General features: G+C 37.2%; 2 protein-coding genes across 2 annotated transcripts; one reads left to right on the forward strand and one right to left on the reverse strand.

The window, feature by feature from the left end:
- The first annotated feature begins 8659 nt into the window (after positions 1-8659).
- LOC130725144 (uncharacterized) lies at positions 8660-13949 on the forward strand. Its single transcript, XM_057576397.1, has 5 exons — positions 8660-8903; positions 12237-12676; positions 12756-13270; positions 13328-13564; positions 13649-13949. Exons 1-5 carry the CDS (start codon positions 8660-8662, stop codon positions 13947-13949), a joined length of 1737 nt encoding a protein of 578 aa, XP_057432380.1.
- A 2069-nt stretch (positions 13950-16018) lies between these two features.
- Positions 16019-20896, reverse strand: LOC130725924 (cinnamoyl-CoA reductase 2-like). The gene is made up of 6 exons (XM_057577117.1): positions 20705-20896; positions 20207-20379; positions 19672-19857; positions 17224-17386; positions 16502-16688; positions 16019-16379 (listed from the first exon to the last, which is right to left on the reverse strand). Exons 1-6 carry the CDS (start codon positions 20811-20813, stop codon positions 16238-16240), a joined length of 960 nt encoding a protein of 319 aa, XP_057433100.1. The 5' UTR covers positions 20814-20896; the 3' UTR covers positions 16019-16237.
- Between the last annotated feature and the right edge of the window lie 2472 nt (positions 20897-23368).

Here is a 23368-nt window from a genome sequence, read left to right on the forward strand (position 1 = left end):
CTAAAAAAAAGAGTGATTATATGCAGTGACGGATCCACTTCAAAGTTTTTTTTTTATTAATATCAAGGCTAAATTGCACTTTTGGTCCCCTAACTTTAGCCTTCATGTGAAAATCGTTCTCAAACTTCAAAATTAGCAAAAAGTATCCCTGAAGTATACACCCGATTGCAAAATTTGTCTTCCGTTAAATTCCGTCTGAAATCAAACTGAAAATGATGACATGACATTTCTAAATTAATTTTAACTGAAAAAAATAATTTTTTAATTAAATAACATTTAGTCAATTGCATTTTTAGTCCTCCACTCTATAAGTACCACTCCTCCTCCCTCCTTATTCCTCACTTTCTCCATCTTCATCAATACAAACCCAGAAAATTTGTAACTACTAAAATTAAATTCATTCCCACCTTGGCTCTGATCGTGACGTGCTCTCCCCATGGGAACACCGTCGAGCTTCTACAAATGGTGCTGCTGCAAAACCCAAACTTCATATCTTACCCAGAATTGCAGTGATCAACCACCACCTGACTCTAACCAATCCACAATACCTAAACCCAAGGAAAACAACAAGAAAAAAATCAATCAGATCTACTATTAATGTGAAGAAAAGAAAAGATGAAAAAAATAAAGCATTGAGTCCGGATCTATTTCCAAGCTGTAGAGATCTGGGTTCCAAGTTTCTCCCTCCCTCACTCTATCGATCTCGATCTCAAGGTTGTGGGTTGGGTTTTGAGATTTGTGATTGGGATTTTGTTGGGTTTTGAGATCTTGATCAGTTGGGGCTAGGTTTAATGGGGGCTAGAGTGGCTAAATTGGGGCTGGGTTTAATGGGGGCTGGGGTTGGGGTTGCGGGAAAGAAGAGAAGATTTTGGGGGAGAAAAGAAAATATTGGGGGTTTAGTGAAGATAAGTCGGAAGAAATTTGGGGAAGATGATGATGAATGATAAAGAAAACAATGATGATGAAGGTTCTTGGGTTTTTCTTTGAAGATGATGATGAGGTAGGTGATGAAGATGATGAATATTTGATGGGTTTCTTTTTCATTAACTTTTTTCTTTTCCAGAAAAACCGTTAAATATTGGAAGGTTTTGGATAAGGGACCAAAACTGCTGTAGTTTCTCAAAGTAAGGGATGAAAATTACTAAATTGACTAGTTAGGGACCAAATTTGATCCAATGGGAAAGGTGGAGTTCGGAATATTCTGTTAGTTTTCAGACGGATTTTAACAGAAGACCAATTTTGCAATTGGGTGTTAACTTCAGGATACTTTTTGCTAATTTTGAAGTTTGAGGATGATTTTCGCAAGAAAGTCAAAGTTGGGGGACCAAAAGTGCAATTAAGCCTAATATCAAAGGGGCTATAATCCCAAAACAAACTTTGAGTCCATCATTTACATATATCTTCATCCGTGTAGGCAAGTTGCGAACGAATTTATAGAATTAGTCTCTTTATAAATAAGCCTTCAATGAATATGAGAATTCTTGTTTATCAGGACGTTGATCTCTCTAACCAAATAAGCATTAGAGCTGGAATTTGCCACTTTTTAATCCATGAATTTGATTGGCAATTCAAACTGACTCAATTAATATCATAGAGAACCCTAAGATTTAACCTTCCTAATGCCATGTACAATTTTCTAGAGTTAAGCCTGAATAACCAAGCAACTTTTCTAGTTTAACAATTGTTGGGAATTGGCTCATTAGAAAAATTTTGGGCCCAAAAAATTTTATTTTGAGGAAAATATTCAGCTTATTAGAATTTGATTTAATGTAAATTGTAAAAGTTTCTCCCTCCCTCCCTCTATCGATCTCGATCTCAAGGTTGTGGGTTGGGTTTTGAGATTTGTGTTTGGGATTTTGTTGGGTTTTGAGATCAAGAGTTGGGGCTAGGTTTAATGGGGGCTAGAGTGGCTAAATAGGGGTTGGGTTTAATGGGGGCTGGGGTTGGAGTTGCGGGAAAGAAGAGAAGATTTTGGGGGAGAAAAGAAAATTTTGGGGGTTTAGTGAAGATAAGTGGGAAGAAATTTGGGGAAGATGATGATGAATGATGAAGAAAACAATGATGATGAAGGTTCTTGGGTTTTTCTTTGATGATGATGATGAGGTAGGTGATGAAGATGATGAATATTTGATGGGTTTATTTTTCATTAACTTTTTTCTTTTCCAGAAAAACCCTTAAATATTGGAAGATTTTGAATAAGGGACCAAAGCTGCTGTAGTTTCTCAAAGTAAAGGATGAAAATTGCTAAATTGATTTGTTAGGAACCAACATTGCTCCAATGGGAAAGGTGGAGTTAAGAATTTTCTGTTAGTTTTCAGACGGAATTTAATAGAAGATCAATTTTGCAAATGGGTGTTAACTTCAGGGATACTTTTTGCTAATTTTGAAGTTTGAGGATGATTTTCGCAAGAAAGTCAAAGTTGAGGGACCAAAAGTGCAATTAAGCCTAATATCAAAGGGGCTATAATCCCAAAACAAACTTGGAGTCCTTCATTTACATATATCTTCATCCATGTAAGCAAGTTGCGAACGAATTTATAGAATTAGTCTCTTTATAAATAAGCCTTCAATGAATATGAGAATTCTTGTTTATCAGGACGTTGATCTCTCTAACCAAATAAGCATTAGAGCTGGAATTTGCCACTTTTTAATCCATGAATTTGATTGGCAATTCAGAACTGACTCAATTAATATCATAGAGAACCCTAAGATTTAACCTTCCTAATGCCATGTACAATTTTCTAGAGTTAAGCCTGAATAACCAAGCTACTTTTCTAGTTTAACAATTGTTGGGAATTGGCTCATTAGAAAAAATTGGGGCCCAAAAATTTTATTTTGAGGAAAATATTCAGTTTATTAGAATTTGATTTAATGTGGATTGTAAAAGTTTCTCCTTCCCTCCCTCTATCGATCTCGATCTCAAGGTTGTGGGTTGGGTTTTGAGATTTGTGATTGAGATTTTGTTGGGTTTTGAGATCTTGAGTTGGGGCTAGGTTTAATGGGGGCTAGAGTGGCTAAAATGGGGTTGGGTTTAATGGGGGCTGGGGTTGGAGTTGCGGGAAAGAAGAGAAGATTTTGGGGGAGAAAAGAAAATTTTGGGGGTTTAGTGAAGATAAGTGGGAAGAAATTTGGGGAAGATGATGATGAATGATGAAGAAAACAATGATGATGAAGGTTCTTGGGTTTTTCTTTGATGATGATGATGAGGTAGGTGATGAAGATGATGAATATTTGATGGGTTTATTTTTCATTAACTTTTTTCTTTTCCAGAAAAACCGTTAAATATTGGAAGATTTTGGATAAGGGACCAAAACTGCTGTAGTTTCTCAAAGTAAGGGATGAAAATTGCTAAATTGATTTGTTAGGGACCAAATTTGCTCCAATGGGAAAGGTGGAGTTCGGAATATTCTGTTAGTGTTCAGACGGATTTCAATAGAAGACCAATTTTGCAATTGGGTGTTAACTTCAGGGATACTTTTTGCTAATTTTGAAGTTTGAGGATGATTTTCACAAGAAAGTCAAAGTTGGGGGACCAAAAGTGCAATTAAGCCTAATATCAAAGGGGCTATAATCCCAAAACAAACTTTGAGTCCATCATTTACATATATCTTCATCCGTGTAGGCAAGTTGCGAACGAATTTATAGAATTAGTATCTTTATAAATAAGCCTTCAATGAATATGAGAATTCTTGTTTATCAGGACGTTGATCTCTCTAACCAAATAAGCATTAGAGCTGGAATTTGCCACTTTTTAATCCATGAATTTGATTGGCAATTCAGAAGTGACTCAATTAATATCATAGAGAACCCTAAGATTTAACCTTCCTAATGCCATGTACAATTTTCTAGAGTTTAGCCACAATAACCAAGCAACTTTTCTAGTTTAACAATTGTTGGGAATTGGCTCATTAGAAAAATTTTGGGCCCAAAAATTTTATTTTGAGGAAAATATTCAGTTTATTAGAATTTGATTTAATGTGGATTGTAAAAGTTTCTCCCTCCATCACTCTATCAATCTCGATCTCAAGGTTGTAGGTTGGGTTTTGAGATTTGTGATTGGGATTTTGTTGGGTTTTGAGATCTTGAGTTAGGGGTAGGTTTAATGGGGGCTAGAGTGGCTAAATTGGGGTTGGGTTTAATGGGGGCTGGGGTTGGAGTTGCGGGAAAGAAGAGAAGATTTTGGGGGAGAAAAGAAAATTTTGGGGGTTTAGTGAAGATTAGTGGGATGAAATTTGGGGAAGATGATGATGAATGATGAAGAAAACAATGATGATGAAGGTTCTTGGGTTTTTCTTTGATGATGATGATGAGGTAGGTGATGAAGATGATGAATATTTGATGGGTTTATTTTTCATTAACTTTTTTCTTTTCCAGAAAAACCGTTAAATATTGGAAGATTTTGGATAAGGGACCAAAACTGCTGTAGTTTCTCATAGTAAGGGATGAAAATTGCTAAATTGATTTGTTAGGGACCAAATTTGCTCCAATGGGAAAGGTGGAGTTCAGAATTTTCTGTTAGTTTTCAGACGGAATTTAATAGAAGACCAATTTTGCAATTGGGTGTTAACTTCAGGAATACTTTTTGCTAATTTTGAAGTTTGAGGACGATTTTCGCAAGAAAGTCAAAGTTGGGGGACCAAAAGTGCAATTAAGCCTAATATCAAAGGGGCTATAATCCCAAAACAAACTTTGAGTCCATCATTTACATATATCTTCATCCGTGTAAGCAAGTTGCGAACGAATTTATAGAATTAGTCTCTTTATAAATAAGCCTTCAATGAATATGTGAATTCTTGTCTATCAGGACGTTGATCTCTCTAACCAAATAAGCATTAGAGCTGGAATTTGCCACTTTTTAATCCATGAATTTGATTGGCAATTCAGAACTGACTCAATTAATATCATAGAGAACCCTAAGATTTAACCTTCCTAATGCCATGTACAATTTTCTAGAGTTAAGCCTGAATAACCTAGCAACTTTTCTAGTTTAACAATTGTTGGGAATTGGCTCATTAGAAAAATTTGGGGCCCACAAATTTTATTTTGAGGCAAATATTCAGTTTATTAGAATTTGATTTAATGTGGATTGTAAAAGGTTTTAAGGGATTGTTATAAGATTTATTAGGATTTAATTGTAAAATAGAGATCAATAGAATCCACTATAAATAGATAAGGTCCCTAAATCTAAAAGTGTGCTAGTGTGTACCAGATGTGTGCGGAGTGCGCCGCAAGTGGGTGGTGAGCAAGTGTGCCGCAATTTGGCGGTGCGCGAGGTACACAACAATTGGGCATTTGAGAGAAACTGCTATTGTAAACATAATTGATTATTGAGAATCAATTGAAGGAGCTATACCTACTCTATAGCCGCATAGGTAGGCAATTTGACCGAACTGCGTGACCAAAGTTTTTCTGTGTGGTTTATTCATGTTTCCTCGCTCTATCGTACTGTCTAAATCAAGTTGTGCCTTTTCCCCAACAACAAAGAACCCCACTAGAATTAAACATGCCCTCATGGTCACGAACAACTCCACCACAAGTTGTTGTATCATTTGCAGGAATAAAGAAATTGTTCTTTCGAAATAAAATTACTTGGATCTCCTTGCTTCCGGTGGTGGTTTGTGTAGCCTTGATTGATTTCACTGTCATGGAGGAGTTGCATTGACACGGTGAGAGGTTTACCAGCAGAAGACACTCTAGCGCTCAAGTTAGTGTGAAAGGAAAAACCGAATCTCAAAGTCTAGGAAGAATTAGAGTTTAGCATAATGAGTCATGCAAATGTAATTAAACAAATACACCTGTATTTATAGGCTCGAAGTCTGTCGTAATTGCTTATGATATTCGTTAGGAAGTCTTATGAAAGGACTTTTGAGATCGTGGTTTCCCTTAGGGAGCCTTGTGTGGTTGTTAGTAAGTGTGTCGTCGTACAGCGGATCGGCCTTAGCTGGAACAGGAGGTTCCTTAACTAATTCATCCTGTCTGCCCATATGGTGCTCACTTAGTTGCGAAATCTTTAGGCACATGAGATGATATTCGACCATTTAGCCTTTTGGATCGGTCGGAACAAGGACACTAGAGCCTAAGGTCAAAAGTTCAAGTCGTTGAATCTGTCTCTTGCAAAAATGTAAGGTAAAAAAATTGCTTTAATTAGATTCACAATGTGGGTGTGTCCTCTCGTAGAGCTCGCACATTGCGGGTGCTTTGTAGCTCTAGGTTTGTCATTTTTAAGGTTATGAACTACATTTTATTTTTTTCCTGACAAAAAATTATTGGTGAGTTCGGCTCTAGGGTCACAGTATGCTTCTGACACAATTAGCCACTTACAAAGATACATACAAACCGCTCGCAAACACAACTCTCATGTCTATTGATAGCGAGAAAATTAAACATTATCTCTAAAGGAATTAAAAAAGTACTAGCTAGAGATGCTGATACTTTAGCCCATTTACTTATTGAACAAATATTATTTATGTTAATTAAGCATTAAGTATCATGATTACCTTTGAGAACGCCAGCAAGCACTCCATACTTGCATTAATTCTTGGGGAAATAAGAGAGCCCAAGGCCATGCCAGGATTTATCATCACCAGATCGAAGCCCGTTTCCTTTGCAAAATCCCAGCCTGCTTTTTCAGCTAGTGTCTTCGCAATGGTTCGTATAACTGGCCCAACAAAATAATAATGGTTCAAATCAACTAGACCCACCATAATGTTGTCCAAAACTAAAAAATATAACCACTAACAACAAAAGAAAATGAAATTAATGATAATCTGGATGAAGATGATGCTGGACCAAAAGGAAATTGGAAACCTTCTGAGAAGGTGCTGGAGGTGCAAGCAGAAAAAGTTAAGAAACCCTCAAAATCTAGCAAATTGGAAAAACCTACGAACTAATTATTTAAGTAAAAATGAAAGAATTTTACCAATGTTAATCCTAATTTCATAGATACCTAAACCAATTTAAATTCTGAAATTACAAATTCATCTAAAATAAAATTGAGTCTTTTAAATTTCTTTTCAAGATCAAGTTGTCTTCATAAAATCCTTTTTCACTTTAAAAAAAATTTCATTTTCAATATCTTATTAGAGATCAAGTGTTTTAGGATTTGTGATTGTGTTTTGTCATTTGTTAGTTGTGAATCCTCTTTGCTCACTGATTCTATAAAGCAAAGTAAGGTTTTATTTATGGGTTGTTATTTGTTGAAACAATCTTTGTTAAAAGGTTGATTTCTATCTTTACTTGTGCAATAAGTAAACAAAATCTATCAAGATTGCGTTTTGAATTGCTGTTGCTGCAATTTGTTACTTCAGCCCATGCTAACCCTAGAGCCTATGCTACCGCTGCTGAAGTCTATAAAAGGATGAAGACCTAAAACATGAAGACCACCGAAGCTAAGAGAAAGAGATCAAGTGTTTTAGGATTTGTGATTGTGTTTTGTCATTTGTTAGTTGTGAATCCTCTTTGCTCACTGATTCTATAAAGCAAAGTAGGGTTCTGTGTGTTTGATTGCATTCAAACTCTGATTGTTTATTGTGTTCACCAATCACTGTGGCAGTGATTGAGAGAAAGTGAGAAGGGCTCTCATACTTAGGTTGAGATTCTAAGTAGAAATACACTGGGTAGATTAGGAAGTGAACTATGAACTGTTGTGTTCATGAGTGTCTGTAATTCCTGAATCTTAAGATAGTGGATTTCCTTTCTTTGGGTGCAAACCCTCCAGACGAAGGTGAAAGTTTTCACTGAACTGGGTTAATAATTCTTGTGTGTTGTTGTTTCTGGTTTAAGTTCTGTTTTATTGTTAAGTGATTGTCGAACCTATTGTCCTAGCATCGTGCAGGACATTTGTACTACAGGGAACCTGAATTACAATTGGCATCAGAGCAGGCACCCTAATGTGTCAACGACTAGTTTATTTTTGGTCATCATTAACTGTCGTTGTGACATCAGCAGAGAGAAGGTTGCTTTATGGTTCACTTGTCCTATAACTACCTCCAACGGGCAAATTGTGTTCTCTCAACCGTTTGTTCATCTATTTTCTTCAAGACTCATTATCTCTCATTTTCAATTCTTCTTCATCGTTCTGTGCTCTATTTGTGTTTGCTCTCATTTCATCATGTCTCAAAGTTCAAGAAAGAATGACTCTGTCAAGGAAAAGATTGAAAGAACTGCTAAAGGAGTTAAATGCATGGGTTTGAAGAGTGGTTCTTCCCAACCATCTTCTGTGTCAAAGAAAGCTCTTGGGAAGACGAAGACAAGATACCCAGCAAGAAAGACCTACATGTCCAAGGTTCAGAACAAAGAGCCCACCAATGTCCCTCTCTGTGAGGATGTTACTGATGAAGAGGAAATCAATGCTGAAGACTCTCTTGTGAAATCGCCTCATGATGTTGTGCCCGATGTTGAGACATCTGTGTCTCAGGAAATTTCTGATCAAGAAAATTCTGGAAAGGAGTCCACTTCTCTTGAAGATTCAGGCAAGGCTAATAAGCCTGATATCTCCGTATCGTCTTCTTCGAAGGACGCTGATCCAAAGAATGGCAATTTTTAGGATACCAATTATGCAGAGCCAACCCAGACTCCAGCCCCTGTTTAGGACATCTCTGATGATGATTCTGATGATGTGCCCCTGGTTAAGTCCATTCCTGATAGCATTGCTACCAGGATGAAAAGAAAAAGAAGGGTCTCTACTCCTGAAGTCACGCCTACTCCACCAAAGAGATCCAAGTCATCTCCTGTAACCTACAAATCTAGACAAGCAAGTGTGAAGGATAAGGGAAAGCAAAAGACTGTCAAGACTCCAAGTGAGAAGAAGAAAAGGAATATTTCAGTTGATGTTGAAGACTCTGAGTCAGATGCTGAAGCCGATGTCCAGGACATCCGACCCTCTGAGAAGAAGAAGTTTTTTGGTAAGCGTATTCCTCAAATGTTCCTGCAGTTCCTATTGATAGAGTGTCTTTTCACTTGGAACAGAATGTACAGAAGTGGAAGTTTGTTTGTAAGAGAAGAATGACCAAGGAAAGGGAAGTTGGCCCTGATGTTCTTGAATGCAGAGATGTTTTTGCACTTATTGAGAAAGCAGGTCTGATGAAGACTATCCAGAATGTTGGAAGGTTCTATGAGAAGCTTGTGAGAGAGTTCTTGGTGAACCTCTCTATGGATGTTGAACTGCCTGAGAGTGATGAATTCAGGAAGGTTTTTGTGAGGGGTGAATGTTTTGTGTTCTCACCTGCTGTGATCAATCAAGCACTTGGAAGAAGTGCTATTGAATTTGCTGATGAAGAAGTGTCCATGGATGATGTTGCCAAGGAACTTACTGCTGGTTATGTGAAGAAGTGGCCCAGCAAGAGATTGTTGTCCACTGGAAATCTCAGTGTGAAGTATGCAATCCTTAACAGGATTGGTGCTGTGAATTGGGTTCCTAAAATTCTATCTGCTATGGTCTGTAATATTTTGTGCTACTTTTGTGAAGACCTATGTTACTACTGTGAAGTTGCTTCTGTGAAGACTATGTGTGTTTTGCTAGTGTTAGCTTTGGTCTGGTTTAATTTGAAGACAAGTTCAAGACAATGGCTATGATTGTTTCAAGTTGCATCTTCTGGTTTTATGTGGCTAGCTTAGTTTTATGTGCAAGTAACTTCTGATAGTGTTTTCTGGTTTGTTGAAGTTCAAGCTCATCAACTGTGAAGTCATCATATGCTAAGGATGGGTAGTACTTTTGTTTGTGTGTTTTTGCTGCTAAGTGTAATGTTCCAACTATGCTAGTTGTTGGTATGGCTGCATCATTTGAGGGGGAGCTATGCTTAAGGGGGAGAATTGATTCTCTATTTTTATCCTCTCAGGTTGTGTGTTGTTTTAGACAAAATTTGACAAAGGGGAAGATTGTTGGTACATGTTGCCTTGCATTTTGTTAAAACAACCGATTGTCGAAGCAGATGCCGTGGCATCTGATTCCGTGAAGCTAGGGCATCAGTCCTCAGCTTGAGTTTCTGTTGTGGGCCCTCTGAAGATTTGTTGCAGATATGTTTTACGTGTCACTTGGGGATCAAGTAGCTATTTCAGAAGAGTTTTATTTATGGGTTGTTATTTGTTGAAACAATCTTTGTTAAAAGATTGGTTTCTATCTTTACTTGTGCAATTAGTAAACAAAATCTATCAAGATTGCGTTTTGAATTGTTGTTGCTGCAATCTGTTACTTCAGCCCATGCTAACCCTAGAGCCCATGCTACCGCTGCTGAAGTCTATAAAAGGATGAAGACCTAAAACATGAAGACTACCGAAGCTAAGAGAGAGAGAGATCAAGTGTTTTAGGATTTGTGATTGTGTTTTGTCCTTTGTTAGTTGTGAATCCTCTTTGCTCACTGATTCTATAAAGCAAAGTAGGGTTCTGTGTGTTTAATTGCATTCAAACTCTGATTGTTTATTGTGTTCACCAATCACTGTGGCAGTGATTGAGAGAAAGTGAGAGGGGCTCTCATACTTAGGTTGAGATTCTAAGTAGAAATACACTGGGTAGATTAGGAAGTGAACTATGAACTGTTGTGTTCATGAGTGTCTGTAATTCCTGAATCTTGAGATAGTGGATTTCCTTTCTTTGGGTGCAAACCCTCCAGACGTAGGTGAAAGTTTTCACTGAACTGGGTTAACAATTCTTGTGTGTTGTTGTTTCTGGTTTAAGTTCTGTTTTACTGTTAAGTGATTGTCGAACCTATTGTCCCAGCATCGTGCAGGACATTTGTACTAAAGGGAACCTGAATTACACTTAAGAAAATAACTTCAAACTTAATTCAAAGTATTTGAAATCAAAATATTTGAAAGAGAGTGTTTTCCGATGTATCGAAAAAAAAATATTTTAAAGAGAAGCGGGAAATTAAGTTATCAGGTAGAAGTGTTCGAAGACAGTTATTGAGATATGTGTTGTAATGTAGTTAGTTTGTCATTGTTATTTTGGTTAGGGTACTTAGTCTACAAATTCATTGATATCATTTAGATAGGTTCACTCTATTGCTCTAAATTTCAAAAAACTAACTTAAAGATCTAAGTATGTGGTGATTCTCATCTTTTGATTTCAATGCAATATTTAACCTTCACTTTTATTTACTTGTTTTCTTCTTTTACTTCATCTTCTGAATCCTATAATCTTTAATATAAACAAGTTTCTAAGAGTTCTTTCACATTGTTCTCCATTGAAGTTCATAAAATTTGACACTTAAATCTCCATTAAAAAGAGCCCAAAAAGAATATAAATTCAATCCTCAAATTATTCACGAATTTATTTGTTCATCAAAATTCAGAATAAACAGCCTCTACACAGTTAGTATAAAAATCTAATCAAAGACTTTAAATAATGGAATTGTTATTCAGAACCCCCCACATCTATTCAGATCCCCCTAATTGTGTAAATTGTAAAAAATACCCTTAATGATTTTTTTTTCAAAATACCCCTCCCTCCCTCCCCACCTTCTTTCTCGTGGCTTCTTCAACCCCCCCCCCCCTCCACTACAAACTTCCAAACCCATTATAGCAACCACCATCAACCTCTCCTCTGCTCCTGTCGCCGGTCACCACACCGACGCCACCGTTTTCGTCGTCGTCGGCTACCACCACTGACGCTACCGTTTTCGTCGCCGCACGGCCTCCGCTCCGCTACTATTTTCTGTCGTCCGTAAAGGTAACTATAGCATTTCCCGATTCAGATCCGTCGCATTTTAAACGTGCGTTACAAAAGCGCTTTATAAGGGCGTTTGAAACACCATTGCTGAGTGCGTCAGAGACGTACTCCTTAAGGGCATCTCTAACGCAGTTTATAACAACGTGTACGTCGCACTGTTATAGTGCGACGCAGACGCATGTTCATAGTGTGATTATTTGCAGTTCAGAACCAGTAAACCGTTTGTGTATTTGGTTCATTTCAGAATGAGTCTCTCTAAATCATATGAAGTGGATATGCCTGGAGAAAAGGTGCCTGAAAAAAATGTGGAAGAAAGACAGTTAACCAACGTGAATGTTAGAGATGATCTGCCTACCACAAACTACACTAAGAAATTTATCACAGACAGGGTATTTTCATATACCTTCACTCATGAGTAAATTTGAATTGTCCTGAATTTATACGTGATACTTATATGTGTGAATGTATGTAGGTTTTTGCTACTCGGGATGAGCTTATGGATTGAGTTAAAGCTGTAGGAAAGCAATTAGGCTTTGTGATCATTATAAGAAGGTCTGATTGCGGGAGCAAGGGTCGTGGAGTAAAAGTAGACAGTTGGCTATATTGAGGTGCGAGTTGGGTGGCAAGTACAAACCGTACAAGTCTGAGTTGAAGCAGAAGGAGACAGGAACCAAGAAATGTGATTCTCCGTTTAGGCTCAAGGAGAGACGCACATCAGAAGATGGTTTGTGGAGGTTGACTGTTGTATGTGGAGACCACAACCATAAGCCCGCTGAGAATCTGCTTGGCCATGCCTATGTCGGTCGCCTTACAAGTGAAGAAAAGGAGATGGTGGGTAAAATGGTTGGAAATAAAGTCAAGCCAGGTAACATGCTACTGGCATCGAAGAGTGCCAACCCTCAAAATCTGACTACCATACGACAAGTCTACAATGAGCGGATGGCACACCTGAGGGCCAAGAGTGGCGTTGATAGAGATCCAACACTTGATGAGGTTGTTGGAGGAAGAGAGGTACACGCACTGGTCCAGATCTGAAGAGGGTTCCATTATGATCCGCTCCTTATTCTGGGCACATCCAGTTTCCATCCAGTTGTTCAACCAATTTCCTACTATTGTCTTGCTTGATAGCACGTACAAGACCAACAAGTATAGGATATCGCTTTTGGAGATGGTTGGTATGACTTCAGTTGGATTCACACACACCATCGGGTTTGGCTACATGTGCAATGAGCGTGAACCTGAAGTTACATGGGCGCTTCAAAAGCTGAGGGGGTTGATACTTAGGGAGGAGGATATGCCTAAAGTCATGGTTACTGACAGAGAGACTGCTTTGATGAACACAGTTGAAGCCACATTCCCTACAAGTACTCACTTACTATGCCAATTCCATATTGCTAAGTGTGTGAAGGCAAATTGCAAGCTTGCTATCCAACTGAAGGAGGTGTGGGATGATGTCGGGGACGCATGGAATAAATTCATGTATTCTGAATCAGCGGAGGAGTTTAATGCTAGTATGCACTTCTTGCGTGCGCTAACTGGGGAGCACTCTGAGTTCATGCAATACGTCAAGGATACTTGGTTGTCGGTTAAGCATAAGTTTGTGAAGTATGTATTAATGTATGGTATTCATTAAGTATGTATTAATGTTATTCCTTTACACAGGGTTGAAGGTGCACATGCAAAACTCAAAGCGTGCATCAAAGATAGCAAAAGTGGCAAGTGTGCGGCTTGGGCAGCTATACATAAGTGCACACTTCTCCAACATACAAAGATTAATGCTGATTTTCAGGCAAGTATATTCATCAGGGAGCATACATTCAAGGAGAAGTTGTATGACAACTTGTGTGGTTTAGTCTCAAAGGAGAAAGTGCGTGTTGGAAAATGCGGTTGTACTATCAGGTGGACGTACAACCTCCCTTGTTCATGTCAGTTTGGTATGATGGCTTCTATTCCATTGATGGCAGTGGACTAACATTGGAGGAGGCTTACAACAACAGCTGCACCTGATGAATCCCAACCTGTTATGGGATTGAGCATTACAACAGAGTTGGAGGTCATTCCGAAGATGTTTGAAGAGGCTAATGTTCTGAGGATACAAGCTATCAAAGAGAGGCTTCGACAGATTGCATACCAAGATCAGACTTCTTTGTATCCTCCTCCAAACAAGTTGCCTACCAAGGGCCGGCCTGGTGAACTTAAGGGTTCAACCAGACGTCTTCCTTCAAAGTGGGAGCATGTTGATAATCTATTTCAATCACTAAAAGAGCAACTCAACCCTTCCTAACAGTAAGGTGCCTAAAACCCGCTCAACAAAGCGGAAGAGCTTAACACCGAAACAATCTGCACCAAAGAAGAAAAGCAAGAGGATGGCAATCAACTCGCCTGGGCTCCCCCCATCGGCCCCTAAACCCAAAGTTTACTCGGCCAACTACATTCATGAAGTGCCCGAATTCCTCCGTCAACATGTAATTGACATTGTGAATGTTGCCGATGATGGGAATTGTGGATATAGATGCATTTCTTCCTTGATGGGTAAGGGGGAAAATAACTAGCATGAAGTTCGACACGAAATGATAAACGAGCTTACATCATGCAGGGCAATTTACCTTGATTTGTATACCACAAACAAACATTGCAATCAGGTACTACAAGCCTTGCATCTTGCTCCGAAGGAGATTGTAACAATGGACAAGTGGTTAAGCGTGCCTGATATGGGCCACATTGTTGCTACGATGTACCAGATTTCTGTTCATGACCTTGTCAGCTAAGGGGTGCTCCAGATACCTTCCTCTCACCGGTCTAGTGCCACATCCGTCAGAGCACCATATTATATGTTTGCTCTTTCTCAACAACAACCATTGGGTGAATGTACTTTTCATTATTACATTTAGTATAAATTGACATTACATAAGATTATAAGGTACTTAACAATATAAATCATCATTTTATAGGCGCATATATCAAGTGACTTTCCTTTGCCGGTGATTAATCCACAAAGACGCTATCATTGTACAGTTGAAGCTCGTGGTTGAGAGCAAGCATACCTGGATCGCATGGCCAGATTTGTGGAAAACATACCGTAGAGTGATGAAATCGTAGATCTCGCTGTTGTAATAGTCGAATTGCAAATTGCGGTTGTTGTTGTAATGTAACATTGTAATATTAGTATATTTTAACATTGCCATTATCTGTTTGAGTTCATGTTTCTGTTACTGTTTGTCTGTTAAGTTTCTGTTTTAGTTGTGTTTCTGTTTTAGTTTATGTTGTTGTTACTGTCTGTCAAGTTTCTGTTAAATGTCGCACATTGAACGTGCGTCAACAATGCACTATTAACATGCGTGACAACCGCAATCAGAAGGTGCGATAAAACCTGATGGTACTAATTTATCGCACCTTCTACGAGCGTCAACAACGCATGTCCACGATGCGTCTTCATCGCCCTTCAAAAAGTGCGACAACACGCAGGGTCGTGGGGGCCTTTAGGCCATAAAGGCAGCTGCCTAAGGCCCCAAAAAACAAAAAAAAATTAGGCCCAAATTTTGTTTTAGTTATAAATGAAACGGCCAAACAGTGAGCTTATGTGTTGGATTGAAAAAAAAAACACAAATAATTAGTAATTGCAATGTTGTCAGGTTGGAAATTACAAATAGAACTGAATGATTGATTGATATACAGTATATAGGATTCATTAGAAATACCTACCAGAAATAAGGACTTATAGTGGATCAAAATAAAATAAATAAAAATCATTCATCTTCCCTAAAAATTAGCCAAGTAAAAAGGGAAGTAACATAATTTTTTTTTAAAATAAGTTACATCAATATCATCTCTTATAAAACTATTCAATATCATCATTAATATAATTTAAAATATTTATTTATCCTAATATATAAATTTATTTTATTCCTTAATTTATTCCAATTCTCTCTCAATCTTTCATTTCTCCCTGGTTTAGACTACAAACATTTAGGCTTCTGCTCCTCCTGGTTAAAAAAAACTCCTCATCTCTTTCCCCTCATCTCTATTCTCTTGAATCTTAAAGGTTTGGAATTAATTGATCTTCTAAACTCTAAAAGCTTACAACCACACACGCGCCTTTCATCTCTATCTCGTTTCCAGTTCTATTGTTTACTTCTGTAGTTCTCTTTAAAATTCTTGTTAAAAAATAAAGCCCCTTTAAAATTTTTACTTTAGGCCCAAAATGTCTGTACACGGCCCTGACAACACGCTCTCTTAGAGTGCGTTCGAAAGAGGTATTTTTGAGATTCTAGAATTTCCTTGGGTCTGAATAGATGAGGGGTCTGAATAACAATTCCCTTTAAATAATATGCTTATAAGGTGAAATTTGAGTAGTGAAAGATGAAGCCGCTCATCCATTGATAACCACAACACAATTGCCCATACATAAGAACTGTGTTCAAATGTTGATACAAATGCACCCTTATTTTACTTGATAGTTATAAGCACACAACTAAAAGTAAAATCAAAAGAAGACAATGGCACGAACAATGAGTGAAACTAGGATAGAAGGGTGCGCAATTAACACCATCACCACATCTAAAAGCAGATAAGTTAGACATAACCCTTGCTTTTCAAACATTCCACTGCATCCTTGATAATTTGTTCAGCAGGTGTGAAGTTTAGACCTAAATCAATCAGCTTCTTGGATGCATTATTTGCTCTCAACAACTCTGGTTGGGTATCCTTTGTCACCCTATAAGCAAAAGAAAAATAAATATGTTTTTATTATATATTTCAAATTACATATTAATTTTATTATCAAAAAATGTACTAGTTGTTCAAGTGTTATGTACAATTGTTTAGTAGAATACTCACCTAACCACATTATATTCAGGGTATAAGTCAGCAACTATTGCCACAAAATCACTATAGTGACGAATAGCTTCCACACATAAGTGCCTTCCAGCTGCCTTCTTGTTCTCAAATGCCAAAATATGGGCCAAGGCAATATCTTTAAAGTGAGCCATTCCCATAAAGAAGTCCTCATATGTCTCTTTATCACCTGTAACAATGTCCAACAAAAAATGAGAAAATATGTAAAGAAAGGCATCATAGACAGAGAATAAAAAATACATTGAGAAAAAGTTAACAAGTATATTTGTTTTCGAATTACGTTCGAGGGTGACCCTCACTATAATGTTATTCACATGTGATTTTGAGGTCAACGGTTCGAGCCTTATGCAAAATAAAAGGTGGGATTATTTATATTATATCCATAAAGTGGGTCTGCCCCTTCCGGGAACTCACACATAACACGAGCTTAGTAGTGCTAAGTTTTCCTTTTTAAAGGTTACGCATAACATTTGATATTTTTTGATTAATGACAACAAAATTTGGGTGGGTTTGGTTCTAGCAACCACCACCGGTTAGAGTATGCTTCCGATATCATAGGTCGCTTATAAAAGTATTTACAATTTGTTCACCAACATAACTCTCACGTCAGATAGTGGGATAATTAGTCATTATTTTCAAAGGGAATATAAAACAAACAAGAAAAAACTACAAGCTAGAGATGCTAATGAATTTAGCCCATTTACCTTTGAGAACGCCAGCAAGCACAACCATGCTGGAATTGATTCTTGGGGAAATAAGAGAGCCCAAGGCAGTGCCAGGATTTATCATCACCACATCGAAGCCTGTTTCCTTTGCAAATTCCCAGCCTGCTTTTTCAGCTAGTGTCTTCGCAATGGGATAGTATAACTGGCCCAACAAAATAATAATGGCTCAAATCAACTAGACCCACCATGTTTATCCAAAACAAAAAGTATAACCACTAACAACAAAAGAATATATATGGCCCACTTAAATTAGCTTGGACGGTTGAAAACAATGTTCTTCCAAGAAAAGACAATTTAGATAACTTCAATTTATTGACCAAAAAAAAAAAAAGATAACTTCAATTTCAGTCTGTGACTAATAACTTCTCCACGTGTTACAAAGAAATGGAAATTCAGGCATTTATTTTAAAGAAATGGAACTACAATAATTCAGTTGTTGAATAAGACAGGCACGGTAATGAATGGTTGATGAAGTTTTTTAAATTTTTTCCCTTTCAGCACTAATATATAAAACACATCAAGACACTTACTTTGCAGCAACTTTATTAGACTGCCACAAAATGAAAAAATTGATAAAATATAAATTGCGGTGGTCTTAAACCGTCACAAACATAAGTGCCGCAAGTAGTTTACAATGTAACCTGATTATGAATTTTTTTTAGTCTATTTCATTTTATTAATTGTTTCTTTAATTGACAATTAAAAAATATTGGGTTAAATATGATTTTAATCTATTAAATAGAGGTGAATTTGATTTAAACCGCTAAAAAATATTTATAGCTTTTGTCCCAACAATAGTAAAATACGTGAAATTGATCATTATTGTTCATTTTAACGTTCAAAAAAAATTATTATTGTTCATTTTATGACAGTTTTTATGTATTAGTTCTAATTTTAACCGTCACAAAATACATTAATAACGGTTTAAACTACTACAAAAAGCACTTAACTTTTTAAGAAATAAATTAGGTGGAGGATAAGGTGCAATACCTAGCAATACTCATTAGGTATTGCACCGGTGCCATACCTCTGAGGGCCAATACCATCACAACACGTGTCACTGAGGTAAAGGGAAACTTGATTATCCGGTAAAATATTTTTTGATTATATTTTAAATTTAATAATTTAATGACACAAAAGCCCTTTGCAACTTCCTTCATTCCTCCCTCAGCAACTTTAGATATGGGATTTCCATTCGCAGCCACCGCGAGCATAGCAACAAGATCAAGATACAGAACGAGAGAGAGAGAGAGATATAGAGAGAGGTGTTGGAGCACCAGAGGTAAGCCACCATCAATCTCGCCGTCGCCGCCGTCGAACCGCTGTGTCGCTCGTAGAAAGCTCGTCGCCACTCGCCATCAGCCAGGGTCATGGAGGATTTCTTTTCCAGGTCCAGCGGAGGCCAATGACATCGGTTGAGGCGGTGAGGGAGGAGCGGTGGAGGAGGCGGAGGAAGAGGCGGAAATCCTCGATTGGGGTTTCATCGGGGACGTGGTAGATGAGGAGATCAGACATGCTCTGGTGCCTCTTCTGTACAGAATGCCCATTTTTTGAAGGGCGAAAGTGAGTTTCTAGAGAAGAGAGTAGCGTCGCCGTGTAGTGGAAGAGGAAGAAGGTGGGGTGGTGGTGGTGGGAATGGTGGAGATAGTAAAGAGGAGGAGGGTGGTGAAGAGGATGACACAAATGGAAATGGCGGATTGTGTTTTGGAGGGGATTTTGATGGTGAAAGTCTGAAAGAGAGGTCAATTTGTTGGTGGTGGTGGATTTGTCTTGAGGGAACAAGACTAGTAGTATACCCATTCCAGTATTGGAATCAGTGGTGGTGGAGAATTTTGGTTTGAGATTAAGACCAAACATTATTAAATTGGTTTGGTGAATGGTGTGTGTGATTCACATCAGTGGTGGAAGTTACGTGTGGTGGTGGCAGTGGGAGTGAGGGGGTTGAGTATCTAGCTATCTCCACTCCACGATCCGTGATGATTGATTATTTAAAAAAAAAATTGGAGGAAAATCTACATAGCTTACAGGAAGGAGATCTGAGTTTAGAGGAGGGTATTTTTGTAATTAGATGCTATATTTTTTTTTTCTCAGCAGGTAATCTTACCTATTATAACAGGCCAAATGTGCTCTTATATGGTGCAAGACCTATAATACACTTGCACCCTAACCGCCACCACTAAGTTAATCTATTTTTTTAAAGGATCAAATAAAATTTAACTTTTAGATGGAAAAAAATTATTTGACTCAGAAATATCACAGTGAAATTATGCATGTACTGAAAAGAACAGAGAAAAAGACAAAGAAAACCGTTAAAAAGAGAAATAAATTTTCATCTATCTAGGGGTAAGAACTAAGAATATCTCAGGAGCAGGATATTGTCAATTAATTAAAAACACATTAAAAAAAGAAAAGGAAAAAAAAACTCACCCCCTTTTCCTTGCAGTATTCAAGATCCGTCCAACAGTCCTCTCCCTTGATCTTATCAGCTGGCCAATTCGGACTCGGCGTGATGGCGGAGATAGACGAAGTCGCCACCACCCGCTCCGCCCCTGCTTCCTTCTCCGCCTTCAGAACATTTACTGTCCCTTTTATTGCCGGTTCCAATATTTGTTTCTGCACGTGCACACCCACATGTCTCAATTTCTATCCTTTTACTTTATTTTTTCACACTCAATTTCTTATTTTCTTTATTTTTTCTCGTATCAATTAGTTTTTCTAGTGACCATGAAATTGGTACTCATAAGTGTTTGACATCAGCAAGCTCGTCTTTGAACTTAAAACATGTCCGTTGATCATTTTTAATTGTTTACGATGTCGGTCAAATTAGTTTTTTTAAGATAAGAATGTCGTCATGAAAACTAACTTTATCTACATTACTGCGTAGCAATGACCAACATTTTCGTAGACCAATTTCCCACTACACTCAAGTTTTTTCTTGTGATGAAAATTTAATTTTTTTAACCTCTGGATCTGTGACTTGGCCAATGACATTAGGACAGGCAAGGTGTATGACGCCATTACAACCCTTCACGGTGGTGGCGATGGAGTTGGTGTCAAGAAGGTCCATCTCGAAGAGGCGGAGACGGCCCTTAGCTCCTTCCATTGCCTCCAGATGTTTGGTCTCTTTTTCATCCTCTGCAAAGGGCAACGCAACACGTCACAACATTATCGCCACAAAGTTAATTGATAAATTTATGCTAATGCTGATTTTTATTGTTATTTTTAATGTTATAGTCAATGTTTCCCTTATAATTTATATATTATTATCCTACCCTTGAATTTCAACTGCATGTTGTTACAAGGGAGTGAGAACAGAGAACTTACATCCCATGTAATTAGGACAAAAAGAAGAGAATTATCTTCCTTTTATACCATATGCATGAAAATGGGGTGTGAGAAAAATGCTGTGAATGAAACTCTCTTGTTTATGTAAGAAAGAAGTAAGGCGTTTGATTGTTACTGAGATCTTGGACGGTGGCGTGGACGGTGTAGCCACGGTCGAGGAGGAGCTTAACCACCCATGATCCGATGGCGCCGCTGGCTCCAGTGACACAAACCACCTTCGACATGGCCTTGCTTGGTGAGTTCGGTGATCACACTATTTTTGGCTAGTGAAGATATGGATTTCAACTATGGTGGTGAATGGTTGTGCACTTGTGCTCAAGGACCTGGCATATATAGAGATTGACGAAGGATGGTAAAGAGCTCAATAAACTTTAATTCACAAACTACCAAGGAAGTGAAAAAAAAGGAGATATACAATTAAGTAGGTGAAAATAAAATTAAGCATGTGTAGTGTAAATAAAACAAAACCGTAAAGCAATTTGATGGTTTCAAATTAGAATTTTAAAAAATTAGGGTTGCCTAAATAACTCATGAGAAAATTTGGGTTAAATAACTCATTCTCTAATCACATTGAAGATAAGTGAGTTAAAATTTTTATATTTTATTTATTTATAAAAAAAATTATTGGTTCATTGAGTTGTGTGTTATTAGTAACCAACATGCGTCATTTAGACGACCCTTAAAAATTACGATATGTTTAAATTTCAAAATTTTATTTATTTATTGGTATCTAGTTACCGGTAAGATTTGAACACAAAACTTGAGAAATTTTAATTCATCAAGTATCATTTATGCTATCCATACTAGTATTTATTTAAGTAACATTTTAAAAAAAGACAATTAATTATTTACTAAAAATGAAAGAATTTTTTTTAAGACAAGTGTCATTCTTCAGAGATAATCCTCTTTGAGTGAGGAATATCTACATTATAGTGTGACTAACTTTTTCAACTGGAGTGTTCTCCATCCACAAGACTCGAACCCAAAACCTTAATAAGGGGAATCAAGCTTTATCATATTAATCCTTATTTCATAGATAATAAACCAATTTATTTCAAATTCATCTAACCTAATTTAATTTTCAAAATCAAGTGGTGTTTAATTCATCTAGACTACAATATGTTAGAACCTAAACTTTAAAAGAAGTGAGGGGAAAAAATAATTTCCCAATAGAGAGACACACAAATCTATACCACACCCCTTGTGTAAGTTGTGTTCGTGTCCGAGCCTCTGGGGAGGAGAGCCTTGAGTGCTTGACACAAAATCGATTGTCATTGTCATATGATCACGAGGTTAGTGATAGGCAATTTTTAAAAAATAAAATATATCACGAGTTGCTTTCAAGGGCACAAGACAACGTGTAATGAGTGTCGTTTCAGGCTATTGACAGTATCTTTTGTGACACGCGTCTTTAAATCTTAGAATTAGTGGTCAGATAAATAGTACTGATCGACATTCGTATATTTGGACCCATAATAACGGCAATTTTTCAATATGTCTATTATTACCCGCTAGATTATTTCCACCATATAGATTTGGTCTCTTCGATGCGTTGAGATCTGAATAGTTAAATTTTTCTAAGCAAATAATTTTTCCAATAATAGAAAAAAAATATGAAAAGGACAACTGTAATAGCGACGATGATGGACAAATGGAAATGAGCTACATTGATAGAAAAAAAAAATGAGAGAGGAGAAGATGGAGATGAGTTTGAAAATAGAATGAAGATGAGATAAGGATAGAATGAAGATGAAATGAAGATGAGTGGTGTTCGTGAAGGAAGGAAGAGGAAGAGGAGAGAGGATGGGGTGGAGTTGTTATTTTTTTTCTTTCACTAATGACATTTTAGTAGTTTTGCTTTTTCATTAATGACATTTTTATCTTCTCACCATTTTAAGAAGGGTGAACTAGATGAGAAATGGGTGAGAATAACAATTATCTAATTGCCCATAAAGATTTACCCTTGACTAAATACTTCATCAGTACAATTATCTACCAACTAAATACTAAAAAATCAGGAATTTGTTGGCACCATTTTTCACATTTTAGTTCACTTACATGTGATATTTTATGAAGTATTTATTTTAATAAATTAGAAAAGTATAAGTGTTTTTGTCCTCGAATGATAGCTCAAATGTTAAGAGCTAGGAGAAATATGAGTTGAAATGCTTAGGTCTATGAATCAATTCTTGGCAGGTGCAATTTATCTTTTCATTGTAAAAATAGAGTTTAATATACAAAATTCCTTGTCCATTCTTTATCTTTGAGCTATCCTCCAATATATATACAAAATTTCATCATCACTCATAATCAGAAGAGTCTGTCATTGACATCTGCTTCAAGATGAGAGAATTCTCATTATTTTCCATTACTTAATCTCTCATGTAATAGAACATAAAGTATACTCTCAGAGTCATATCTTATCCTTAATACTTTATGATTCATGGAATGAAATGTTTCTACCATCACTCTTAGAAGAAGAAAACCTTGTAGAAGTAGACGATCTTGTAATAGATCGTTTAAGCAGAAGTCTTGTTTAATACTTTGTAAGGAGAAGTCCTGAAAATACTTGTAAGGAAAAGTCTTAAGAATACTTGTAATGCCTGGAGAGACAGTGCCAAAAGAATACTTGTTATGTCTGGAGAGGCAGTGGCAAAAGAATACTCAACAATGTCTAAAGAGGCATGAACGATAGTACTTGTAAGGAGAAGTGCTTGACACTGGCATAATGAAATCTTGGTATAGCCGAGGACTAGATGTAGCCCTATCATTTTGGGGG

Source organism: Lotus japonicus, chromosome 6 (assembly GCF_012489685.1).
Source record: "Lotus japonicus ecotype B-129 chromosome 6, LjGifu_v1.2".
NCBI lineage: Eukaryota > Viridiplantae > Streptophyta > Magnoliopsida > Fabales > Fabaceae > Lotus > Lotus japonicus.

Bases quoted from the DNA above. Each gene is read 5' to 3' on its own strand.
- LOC130725144 (XM_057576397.1), top strand. From the start codon at position 8,660: ATGAAAAGAAAAAGAAGGGTCTCTACTCCTGAAGTCACGCCTACTCCA. The intron at 8,904-12,236 runs GTAAGCGTATTC...TGCGGGAGCAAG, and splicing joins TGAGAAGAAGAAGTTTTTTG to GGTCGTGGAGTAAAAGTAGA. The intron at 12,677-12,755 runs GTACACGCACTG...GTTTCCATCCAG, and splicing joins AGGTTGTTGGAGGAAGAGAG to TTGTTCAACCAATTTCCTAC.
- LOC130725924 (XM_057577117.1), bottom strand. From the start codon at position 20,813: ATGTCGAAGGTGGTTTGTGTCACTGGAGCCAGCGGCGCCATCGGATCA. The intron at 19,858-20,206 runs GTTAAAAAAATT...GTGCACGTGCAG, and splicing joins GCCAAGTCACAGATCCAGAG to AAACAAATATTGGAACCGGC. The intron at 16,689-17,223 runs GTAAATGGGCTA...ACATTGTTACAG, and splicing joins GCTTGCTGGCGTTCTCAAAG to GTGATAAAGAGACATATGAG.